General features: G+C 39.1%; 1 protein-coding gene across 1 annotated transcript; it reads right to left on the reverse strand.

Moving 5' to 3' along the window:
- Positions 1-1,232: 1,232 nt before the first annotated feature.
- On the reverse strand, positions 1,233-9,327 carry cyb561a3a (cytochrome b561 family, member A3a). The gene is made up of 7 exons (XM_079572789.1): positions 9,053-9,327; positions 8,645-8,753; positions 5,913-6,117; positions 4,812-5,020; positions 3,603-3,757; positions 3,325-3,490; positions 1,233-1,383 (listed from the first exon to the last, which is right to left on the reverse strand). The coding sequence occupies exons 2-7, from the start codon at positions 8,744-8,746 to the stop codon at positions 1,357-1,359; spliced, it is 864 nt and encodes a 287-aa protein (XP_079428915.1). The 5' UTR covers positions 8,747-8,753; positions 9,053-9,327; the 3' UTR covers positions 1,233-1,356.
- Positions 9,328-12,149: the final 2,822 nt, after the last annotated feature.

Here is a 12,149-nt window from a genome sequence, read left to right on the forward strand (position 1 = left end):
AAATGTACTACTTAAAGGATACCTAAAAAAAATCATTTAGTGTCCGGTGTAGTAAGTTTACATGCATGGGTCGCGTGCGTTTGTGGGCATGTGCTGTCCCAAATCAAATAAACATAATACGCCGCAAAATCAATGCTGACTGATGCAACTTATTTGCGTATTAAGGCCATTTATATCATTTATATTGTTTACATCATGCACATTAAACGTAAACGGCAAATGTAAAACACTGTATACAAGACAAACTAAACTCTCCCCTCCTCGTTAGATATTTTATTGTTTTTTTGTTTTGTTTTTTGTTTTGTTTTTCTGTTTGTTTTGTTTTTTGTTTTCTCATTTTTGCACGTTTGTCTCTTTTACATTTGTGTGTATGTTTTTGTATATTAGTTACGGTGTATGGTTTATATTTCTTTGGAAAAAAATAAAAAAAATAAAGTAATAATAAAAAAAAATAAAAAAAAATAAAAAATCTAAATCATGTATAAATTTGATTTCACTTCACGATTGTGTGTCACTTATTGTGTGTCTTTCACATAAAATTCCAGTTAAAAATATTTATGTTTATGGTCCATAGTATGGAAAAAAGTCGAAAAAGTTAAAGGGGTGCCCACACTTTTGCATACCACTTGTTTTTAACATTGTATTTTAACTGTTTTTAATTGTTGTGTAATTATACTTGTGGATGTGAGGCGACCTTGAGTGTCTAGAAAGGCGCCTAAGAAATAAAATGCATTATCAATATTATTATTATTATTACCACTGTAGTTACATAGCCAAAGTAAATGCGCCACCTGTCTGGCAGAAGTGCTGACATCGCCGTGTTACATCACGTTTTCACCTTGTTATGTAACATTCGACAGTCACCTCGTTAAAGACGCGGGAAACAAACGCGATATAAAAACCAAAATGAAAGTCTTTTAAAGGCTGTGTTCGCGGCGGGGGTCCGAGGCGCCGCCTGCTGAAGCAACAATGTGAGCCCGTTATTGCACGCATTCCCGTGGAAACCGACCCGGTGAGAGAGAGAGAAATCCCGCTGACGAGGCCAAATCTCCCCAATGAAAACACGTCCAGCTATGTTCCCGCGGGCGACTGTGCGAGGGTGGCACAGCCGGCGCTATCCGGATTAAAACATGGACACAGACGTTTCCACAAGTCCAAAAGTTACAGCCTAAAGCTAGAGCAGATAGACGAGTAGGCTTCAATGCAAAATAAAATCAAATGAGATTCTGGAACATAATTTATTGCAGTGAAAATAATGTAAGTATAAATCACACATAAATACATCGATCATTGTGCGTTGACATTCTTTGTAGTGCAGCTGCTTTAAACGGACAATCTCATGTCGTGTGGCTTCCGTCACTCGTTTTCTTCTTGATTTAAAGGCTGTGGAGACAAAAAAGAGGTATTAGAGGTATAAAAACACTAGTGGCTTCCATATGTAAGGCACTTTACAAACAACATCTGCAGTGCCATATGTGCTGCACTTGGAAGGGGCTTCTTATACAGTAGTTATCACTTTTGAGGTGGCACAAAACTCTCACTGGATTAGTATTCCTCACCTTGACTAATTCCTGTGTACTTCATTTGACTGCCAATGTGACTGTAGATGTGCAGAGAACATTTAAGCGCAAAGTGCTCATAATTGTCATTGTAATCATGATCCAAAATGCCATATAGGATGCAAATTCCTTTTTAGGTGACACAAAACTGTCACTGGGGCATCATTCCCCGTCATGTCCACAATCTTGGAACTAAATCTCAGCCAATTTTACAGAAGAAATCTGAAAATTGAGAAACTTGAAATTGAATAAGCTGTTAACAGGGACTGAATGGCCAATGTCACTGGCCTGGAGACTAGTTGGTAACTTGAGTTGCCGCTGGTCACGGAGTCGTCTCTGTGACGTTCCCTGGAGATAAGGCGAGTCTCCAGGGAGACTTGGTGAAAATGTGGAGCTGTTTTTCAAGTCTCCGCGTGGTCACGAATAGACCAATATGGGTTTTTCTAAGTTTTCAAAATGTCTGGTCTATAATCCTGTAAAAACATAAATACTTGCTCACTCCAACAGTGGCCGATTTTACTCTATTACTTTAGGTGATCACCTATGGTCATTAGATTTGGGCAATGACTGAAAGGACAAGGTCGCGGATACAAGCGGCCGGAATGAGTTTCCTTCGCAGGGTGGCTGGGCGCACCCTTCGAGATCGGGTGAGGAGCTCAGTTACCCGAGAGGAGCTCGGAGTAGAGTCGCTGCTCCTTCACGTCGAAAGGAGCAGCTGAGGTGGCTCGGGCATCTGTTCCGGATGCCTCCTGGTCGCCTCCTGCGGGAGGTGTTCCAGGCATGTCCTAGTGGGACAAGGCCTCGTGGAAGACCCAGGACACGGTGGTGGGACTATGTCTCCGAGCTGGCCTGGTGTCGCCTCGGGGTCCCCCCAGAACAGCTGGAGGAGGTGTGTGTGGATCGGGAAGTTTGGGCATCTCTGCTGAGACTGCTGCCCCCGCGACCCGGCCCCGGATAAAGCGGAAGAAAATGGATGGATGGACTTTAGGTGATTCAGTTATAGTTTTGGTCCCAGCTTTGATTATTTGCCGTTAGAATTTTACGAAGTAATCAAATTACGGAGTGTCGCTGAGGTTTAGTGAAACGCTGTTTCCAATGCAAAGAAAGACGTGAAGTCTCAATACCTGGTCCTGGAGATATCGGCTTTTTCTGCGATAGATCGGCCGATAGTTAAGTTATACTGTATTAATCTCTGTAGAGAAATCTCTGTAGAGAAATTAGTTCTCTGCATTTGACCCATCCTCAGTGTCGCATGGGGCGACCTGTAGGAGCAGTGAGCTGCCAGCATGGGCCAGCGCTCGGGAACCCATCTCCATGATTTGGATTAACCTATTGCATATGTTTTTTTATAACCTACCACAAGCCGATATTGTAAAATCCCCAAATATCGGTCAATCCGTACTGTAGTCACAAATCCTACTTGTTGGCCGCAACCTTTGAGACGTTTCTGCAATTTTCTCCCATCTAACAAACTCCGCCAAAAACAAACAGAAAATGTAATGTGCAATGGTTTACTTTTAGGTATCATTTTTCGATTTTAGTTCCATTTTAGTCTTGCTTTCACCCTGATTTAATGTTTTGACGCAATTTGCGGACAGTACATAGAATCATTTACAATATCACATCAATGTATATTTTCAATACGTTTTTCACTAGTGTGGAGCTTGTAGTGCGGGAATGGAACCAACAGCCTTCTCGCTGAGTGGCAGGCATGAATCCGTCATAATGAACCCTTATGTTCCATCAGTCGGAGACATTTTCTCACCGTGTAAGCAGTTTCTTGCTGATCGGGTTCAGGCCTCTGCCAGTTCTTGTTGGTCAGGATCCGCAACACGACCAAACCAAACGCCACGATCAGAACTCCCAGGGAGTTGGCGTGCACGGCCTCAGGAGGGAGGTTACTGTACGACGCCGTGTGGTTGCCTCCTGGTCTGTAAAAACAGAGCCAGAAGAGAAAAGTCTTCCATTAACAGACATCAATGCGACAGGAGGAATATGTAATCTGGTTTTAATATTAAAATCAAGGGTAAAGTGTGCACTCACAGGACAAAGAAGAGTTTCTCGTTGATGCCGGAGATGCAGGCGGCGACGCTCAGGGTCAGGATGCTTCCTCCAAGCCACACGTGAAAAGGTTTGAGGAGTTTCCTGAAGGACAACGGAGAGAAGGGCAGGAGGAACCCAGCGAAGCCTGCCACCCACTGGACACATCGGGTACAACAACATGCTCAATGAGGGACAAGTTTTAGAAAGAAATCCTTTTAAACGTCATGAACATTAAAGTTTGTAATATGTTCAGAATGCGTTTTATCAGTGGATTAGTGCATTTGCATCACATTACTTATCACTCTGTGGTTCTACGGGGAAATAATCATGTTTACATAGATTTTTTAATGATCTGGCAAAGGCTGTAGATGACACATGGCATTGTAGCACTTTGTTGTAAATGTGATAATGAGCTGTTTCTTGTAACCCCTTAACTCCCACCTGAACCGGGCACATTTTCTCCAGTTTGGCTTTACCCCAGTCCAAAAGCATCTGGAACAAAGCTGAGAAAATAGCAACAAAACTGAGACGAAAACAATGATGGAAATGTGACAAAAAAGTGAGAAAACATTGGTAAAAAGGTGACGAAAAATGGATGAAAAAGTGGCAAAAATGTCACAAAAATGTCACAAGAAATTGACAAAAAATGGCCAAAAAAATACAAACCTTTGACAAAAAAATTACAAAGAATTGATTAAAAAAATTGACGAAAAAATTACAAAAGAGTGACAAAATAAATTACAAGAATGTGATTAAAATTTGACCAAAAAAATTACAAAAATTTGACCAAAAAAAAAAAAAAATTGAGAAAAAATTACAAAAAAAAAGACAAAAAATTGATTAAAAAATTTGAGAAAAAATGACAAAAATGTGACAAAATGTGACAAAAAAAATTACAAAAATGTGATTAAAATTTGACCAAAAAAAATTCAACAATTTCACACAAAAAAAAAGACAAAAATGTGACAAAAAAAAGACAAAAATGTGACAAAAAAAGAAAAAAAATAGAAAAAAAGTTACAAAAATGAGTTATCTACCCAACAAAAAAATGATGGAAAAAAAATCTGATCACGTGAGGAAAAAGATCCTCTCAGTTCAGGCGGGAGTTAAGAGGTTAATTGTAAATGTCTGCTTTTAACAAACATTCTAAATTGTTGATTGATTAAACGTGGCAGCCCTACTCCCCCGTCCCAGTCGCAGCGCACACACCTGCAGAGCGAACAGGATGACGGCCGTGAGCCCGATCCAGCTGTGCAGCGAGTAGAGGTTGGGGATGTGGCTCTTGTTGTGGTTGCCGAACACGGCGCACAGACCCACCACCGACAGAATCAGAGCCAGCAGCATCAGCCCAGCGTGGAGCAGCTTCCAGGGGAGTTTACTCTGCCCCCACGTGAAGGGGACGCGGTACACCACAGCGCCTGGGCCAGAAGACCGGGTCAACTCAACTTAATCTAGGTTTTAAAGTGTAGGTGAAAAACAAAAAGTAAAGCTTACTTAAGTTTTTTGTTTTGTACTTTTTATATTTTAGTTTATTGATATTTTAGTGTATGCAGGTAGCAGCAGGTCAAACTTAGTTTCAATTTCAGATCCTGTATTTCTAACACCACAAACAAAACGAAACCATTCCATTAAACAGAGACTGAGGTAAAATGTCAATATGTAACAAGTGAATTGGACACAACCGGCTGCTTTTGTGCAATATTCTGTTGAACATATGAAAAGTCTACAAAGATTCAGTAAAAAAATATTTTTTTGCTAAACTTGAGGAACTAATGTTTTTATTCTCCAAAGAAATTTTGATTTGATGCAAACTTGAAGCCAATTTAATATTTAAATATGATATTTAAGGCCTTAAAGTGCATATGACACAGCATTTTTTGCTAAAACATAGTTAACACAATAATATTTAAGATTTTGCTAAATATTTTACTTTACTTTATTTAGTTTGACATTTCTTGTGATGTTTATAGTTTTCACTTCCTTATTGGACACTGACAGGAAGTGACATAGATACACGCAAACAACTTTAAACTGTTGCCGTGCCAACCAATGGGAAATGAGTCAAACTGCTTTGGAACTTTACCTTTAACTATGTCATTTCCTGTCAGCAGCTTAAAAATTCAAATAAAAAGCAGCTTTTCTGCCCAACATTCATCATTAAGTTGCTGCCTCACTGAAATAAAATTGTAATTATTATTTACAACAGATTTTATCCATCTAAATAAGTCATATTTTAAAGCGCATAAGCCCTTTAACTTTGGCACAATGCATCTGGAGGTTGGAGAAAAGGTAGAAATCTGAAATACTGACCATAGCCGTAGAGCACCACCAGGCCTGTGGTCATGAGGACAGGGTGCCAGTTGAACTGCAGCCCTGATCCGTCCCACTTAAACCCCCCTCTGAACTTGGTGCTCCAGGACGAGACCACAGCCACACAGATCAAGCCCAGAGCGAGGCACAGCAGCAGGACGACGGACAGGCTCAGCACGGACCGCATCCTGGAGACTCGGAGAGGCTGAAAACAACAAAGCAGAGACTAGGGGTGGCTGATATTGATGAAAGACAGACCTGGGGTAGTATTTCGCAACATTCACTCAGTTTTTAGTTAATCCTTGGACAAAGCTGTTAAATGTTGCGGTTTCTTCTTCTATGGCGTCAGCGCCTCGTTCTGTACTTCCTGATTACATTGTTCAAACCCCAAAACTGTCCTCCATTTTTTAAAGAGGGGGTATTCTGCTTTTTTCAGCCACATAGCACCAGTCTATATCACACTACAATGATGACCAAACCTTCTGTTGGTCTGTAAATGCAGTAAATTAGAATAACTGCCTTGTATAAAATTGCTCTCTCAAAATGGCTGTAGTGAATGTCTTGAAATAGGCCTCTGTCTCTTTAAGAACCTCTGACCCTTTCCGACACACCCCCTCCACACGCTGTCTGTGGCATCAGTGGGGAGGGGGTTCTGCTGAGGAGCAGTGGTTGGTTACTCGGCTGGTGACGAAAGCTCGGAGGCGTCTCCAGGAGGTGGGGGCGTTCCTAGGAGGACTCAGGCAAACCTATCCCTAAAATGGCTGCCATCAGAGTTTTTACAGATTACTCAAAAATACGTGAATGTGCCAAGGCAACACTTGAATGGCATAATAACATGATGTAAAGCTTGAAAAAGTCCATTTTCAGTTATTTTTTAAGAAAATTATTCCTACAGCTGCCAGCAGGAGGAGCCCCAGTCAAGATCTCCACCAGCTCTTTCGCCTGCATTTCACTGTTACTATTTAATTTCTACAGAGACATAAAGTCTATTTTGAGGCTCCATATTCAGGACATGTCCACTTTAAACTTTGGTTGAAACTTTTGTGCTTTGTTTGTGTCAGGCTTAGTTCACACTTTGTAAACTATTACGAGACACAATTTTGTCTGAAAAAGCATATGACTTCTTCTTCATTGAAACACTTTCTTGCTCGCTTTTCTGCTGGTCTCTTTCTATTTTGTGATTTGCTTCTGATAGTAAAACTCATTGAACATCAAGGTTCAAGGTAACTTTATTTGCAGCACGCAGGTCAACTTTGATTGGCCGTTCGTGAGTCAGCTCCATTCACACACACCATCACATGACAGGCAGTGAAAGTGACCAGAGAAATGAATCGTGCTGAACAAAAGCAAGCAGCCTTTCAGTGGAAGACTAACAAATGCAAGAAAAGTAGTGCACAATGAGCAGAATCACAGTAATTGACTGTAAGAGTCCCTGGTTCACAGCACATGTGGCAGCTGGAACAAGCCTACTTTTTTTTCTGTTTTCGTTTGTCCGGCTGGAACTTTGAACTTTTTGCCTGAGCAGTTGTTTACAACACAAAGGAGCGGGACGGGGCTGAAGCTGAACCCAATCGATTTTGCTCACTCATTTTACGATTTGATGCAGGACATTCCTGTTTGCTAGGTTCAAGTTTCCAAACCATGAGAGAAGACAAAAGGGACACTGCAGACTCATGTAACAACAACATGGTTATGAAAGATTTCATAACCCCCCCCCTTCTCCTTTTTTTCCCTTAATTTCTCAATTTTCATGTGACAGACTTTTTTCTCTAGCAGGTCATAGTTGCAGAAGAGGAGATTTAGTTTGTCACCAGAAAATTGATAGACACAAAGCTACTGACTGTACACAGTTCATCAGGACCTCTAATGTCGGCCTACAGTTCAAAATTAATGTTTAACTGAATAAACAGTTAGTAAACACAAGTGCATCTTCTTGAACATGAATTATTTTCATCACCAATTATCATAGTAGAACGTTCTCAAGCAGTTTGCGATGCATTTTGGAAACAGGAGATGAGCCCCTGGTCTAACGCACCGCCTGACTTGAGAAACTCGTTCTCAAAGACTTACTTTTAGTCATTATTTGGGCAGCACACATATTCTGAATGGCTTCGGCAGAATTCAAGCGAGACATTTTAATCTAGATTAATCTAGATTAATTTCAGAATTAATCTAGATTAATCTAGATTTTAAAAAATAATCTATGCCCACCTCTACTATTTTCCCAATTCTTCTCATTTTTTTTTCCAGATTTTACCCCCATATATATTCTCCTATTTTCCCCCTAATTTTACAAAAAAAATGGTAATCCTATTCTATAATCCTATTCTAATCCTATATGAAATCCTATTTTTCTCCCAATTTCTATCCAAAACTTCCCCCCACATTCCTTGACATTGGAAATAATCTCAATGTTGTAAATTTGCACATCTACCAAACAGCACTTTCGATATTATCTTCACGACAACATCCAAGCATCTTTGTTGCTGTTATTGGCGTTTCATAAGCCCATTATATAGTATGCAAGACACAATAATAAACGATTCATATTCTTTCTTTCTTTCTTTCTTTCTTTCTTTCTTTCTTTCTTTCTTTCTTTCTTTCTTTCTTTCTTTCTTTCTTTCTTTCTTTCTTTCTTTCTTTCTTTCTTTCTTTCTTTCTTTCTTTCTTTCTTTCTTTCTTTCTTTCTTTCTTTCTTTCTTTCTTTCTTTCTTTCTTTCTTTCTCTCTTACCCTTCGTTTCCTTCTGGACTGAGTTGCTCCTGCTTCAGGGATGGTCTGCTTGAGCGGGAGGCTGACGGGAGCAGGACTGAGCGCTGAGAAATCCCCCTGCATCTGCCGCCTGTGAACACATCATGATAAGCAGATCCAACATGTGACCAGTGTGGTAAAAGTTACGCATTGAGGAATGAGTTAGCATTTACACCGGCAACTGGGCAGCCACGGCTTGTAAATTGTGGTGAAGATTAAAGAATTCAGCCCATATTGTGTGAGCCAAGCAGCAGCCATTTTACTCACAAAACATTGTCAGTACAGCGCACAATACCAAGTAAATATTGTGGAGGAAAACGAAATAAAACAGTTGTTAGTTTCTCCGATGGCGGACTATATACACAAAGCTAAATTAGAGCAAATACTTACGACAATTGCCTTTAAACGTTACCCTCCCGACATTGATCCAGTGTTTCAGCTTTTAAAGCGAAGCAAATTTACGTCGGCCAAGCAGCTGCTGCATCGAAGTTCATTTTCTTACGTTGTCATTGGCCTCACATGACCTCGCGCTGAAATCCGGAAATACACGAAAACTCACGATCAAACTGAATTAATCTTCGTCCACGTCGCAGCTGGCACACGTTTATTAAGTTTTAACCTGCAAAATAACGTAACATCTGCAATGTGTGTGAGGAAATACGAGGAAGACCAGTTTATCTCGCTCACTTCCTTGTTGACAAACATGGCAAGGGCTGATGGGAGTTGTAGTCTTGGATGTTCAGGTGCAAATTTCGTTTTTATGATGGTGAGAGGGGGGTCATTTACTCATGTGCGTGTACTTTTTGAAGTAGCCTAACTGTACTTTTGCAAGCGTGTTTTTGTTGTTGTTCATACAGTGCTTTTTACTTCTATACTTGAGTAATATTAACATGAAGTAGGCCGATCTGTACTGGCTGAGTAGGCTCTCGGTTGTGCAGCTTCAATGACGGTTCTTGAGTCGTCTTCTGTACTCTGTAGTTGACGTTTCGCCTCGCATCCAAAAGGCTTCGTCAGTGTGTTACTTCATTCATAATAATAATGTAGTTTATATAAAATCAGGTTGTTGAACTTTTGTCACATTTTTGTTGAGTTTTTGTTGAATTTTTTTCATTTTTTTGTTGAATTTTTGTTGAATTTTTGTCACATTTTTGTCACATTTTTGTCATTTGTTTGTCATTTTTTTGTTTAATTTTTGTCATTTTTTGTTTAATTTTTGTCATTTTTTTGTTTAATTTTTGTCATTTTTTGTTTAATTTTTGTCATTTTTTGTTGAATTTTTGTCACATTTTTGTTGAATTTTTGTTGAATTTTTGTTGAATTTTTGTCATTTTTTTGTTGAATTTTTGTTGAATTTTTGTCATTTTTTGTCACATTTTTTCTATCATTTTTTTGTTATGGTTCTGTCACCTTTTTGTGGCCCTTTCGTTGCTTTGTTGTCGTGTTTTTGTTGACTTTTCATCACATTTTTTGTCAATTTTTTTAATGCTTTTTCCGGCACATTTTTGTTCTGTTTTCATCCTCTTTTCTTGTCGCTATTTTGATGCTTTTCTTTTTAGCTTTTTGATTTGGGTAAAGCTCAGTTTAGGCGGTACCGGTGGCCCTAGAGCCAGTGGCCCTTCTGTGCTCTTCCAGAATGGACATATGGCCAGTCCGCCCCTGCCTTTAAGTCTTTCAATTGTATTATTGTGCATCTTGAAACGAAATGTTTTTCATCTTTACACCACTACAAAGTCCACCCTATCACAGCAAACATTTTAGAAAGTTTTGTTACTTTATGAGCAATTACAACCTCTTCAAAACCTTTCAATGCAGATTCCTCCATTTCTGTCTGTCAATCATTAGACCAGAAAACTATCTTTCTATGATTTGCTTATACAACTATGACACATCAGTATTGTGACACAACGCGTAAGTCTTTACCTTCACCACTAGAGGGCGGACTTGATCTCTTTTCCGTTTTAATAGCAAGTGCACAATGTTTTCAACAGTTATTTAAAGTTTTCAAATAATATCTGATAAATAATATTGAAATATTTCCAAAAACTGCAGAAGAGACTGAATAAGCTGCTGATGTCTGACTAGTATTATGCAGATATTTTTTTCATTAGAACACTTTTATTGCAGCAAGTTACTGTGGGAGATTCTCTACGAATTAAAAAAAGAAAATAATCTGATTCAAAAGTGCTGGAATAGACGGCACAGGTACTGGCTATGAAGTAAAATAAAAAATGTAACATTAACACAAGAGGCAAAATCTTTATTATTATTTCAGGTTTGGGCCAAATTGGTCTCTGAACATATAAACTTTCACCTGGAAACAAAACACACACACCACACACACACATACACGTACTTCTATCTTAGCGAGACATAATGTATTGCCCAGACCCTAACTCTCAAACAGAGCTTCAAATAAGTGAGGGCAACCCAAAATGTCCTCACTTTCCAAAAATGTCCTCACTCTGTTGGTTAAAAAACTCACACTGGTCCTCACAATGTCGTAAGTACAAAAACACACACACACACACACAAACTTTTTAATGTTTAATTCCTATCCTTATTTGAGTTCCACTAATAAATAGCTTATTTTAAAACAAAACCAGACCCCAAATCCCCTTTGAAAAAGTCTTTGTAACTAATGTCAACAAAATATAACCGTAACTTCAAACCTGGCTTCATCCATTATTCAGATTTTGTCGCCAAAACTATGGGAAATTGACAGGACTTATTTTATTTATATGAAAACATAAACTTGCATTCATTTCTCACGTCCGTAATCTACAACAAAAGGTTTCTCAATGATATCTCTAAATTTAAAAAGTTTCCCTATTCACCTCTAGTGTCTCTCAAGTAAAGCAAAAGTACCTAAACACTCACATTTCCAACGCTGCAAATAAGAAACTATTATTTGATAAAGAACACTCACGCCTTTATATAAATATCTTTTATTGTCTTCAAACACCGACATTCAGAGTCCGCCCACACTTTATGTGCACGACTCGTTTTCCAAAAAGCGGAAAGGAAAAAAAAAAAAAAATTCAAATCCCTCATGTGTAACGAAACCAGTACGTCCCGCCACGACGGAGATGTGACCCCGAGGCACCGTGTGAAAGACGGGTCAAAATGTGGAGGACATCATGGGGGACAATCAGATGTACAAAAATACATTTACAGCAGCATTAGAAAACAAGACTCTCGTCATCAAAATAAACTATATACACAAAGTACATCCAAAATACATTAACACATAAATAACAGCTCGTTCTGCATTTGCATTTATAAATACATCTCGTGAAAAGCAACGACAATAAAAGGTTATCAAAGAATCACAAAAATATGACTTTCGATTTCAAGTAGTAGTAGTTGCGTGGGCTCTTTGTAAACAGCTTTTAAACATCACATTCAGTATGTTTTTGATGCAGAGAAAAGGCCTCAATATTCGAGCCCAAAAAGCAAGAAAGCTTTACACTTTTTACACGGAAGACGG

This window comes from Gobius niger (assembly GCF_951799975.1).
Source record: "Gobius niger genome assembly, chromosome: 1".
In the NCBI taxonomy this organism is placed as follows: Eukaryota; Metazoa; Chordata; class Actinopteri; order Gobiiformes; family Gobiidae; genus Gobius; species Gobius niger.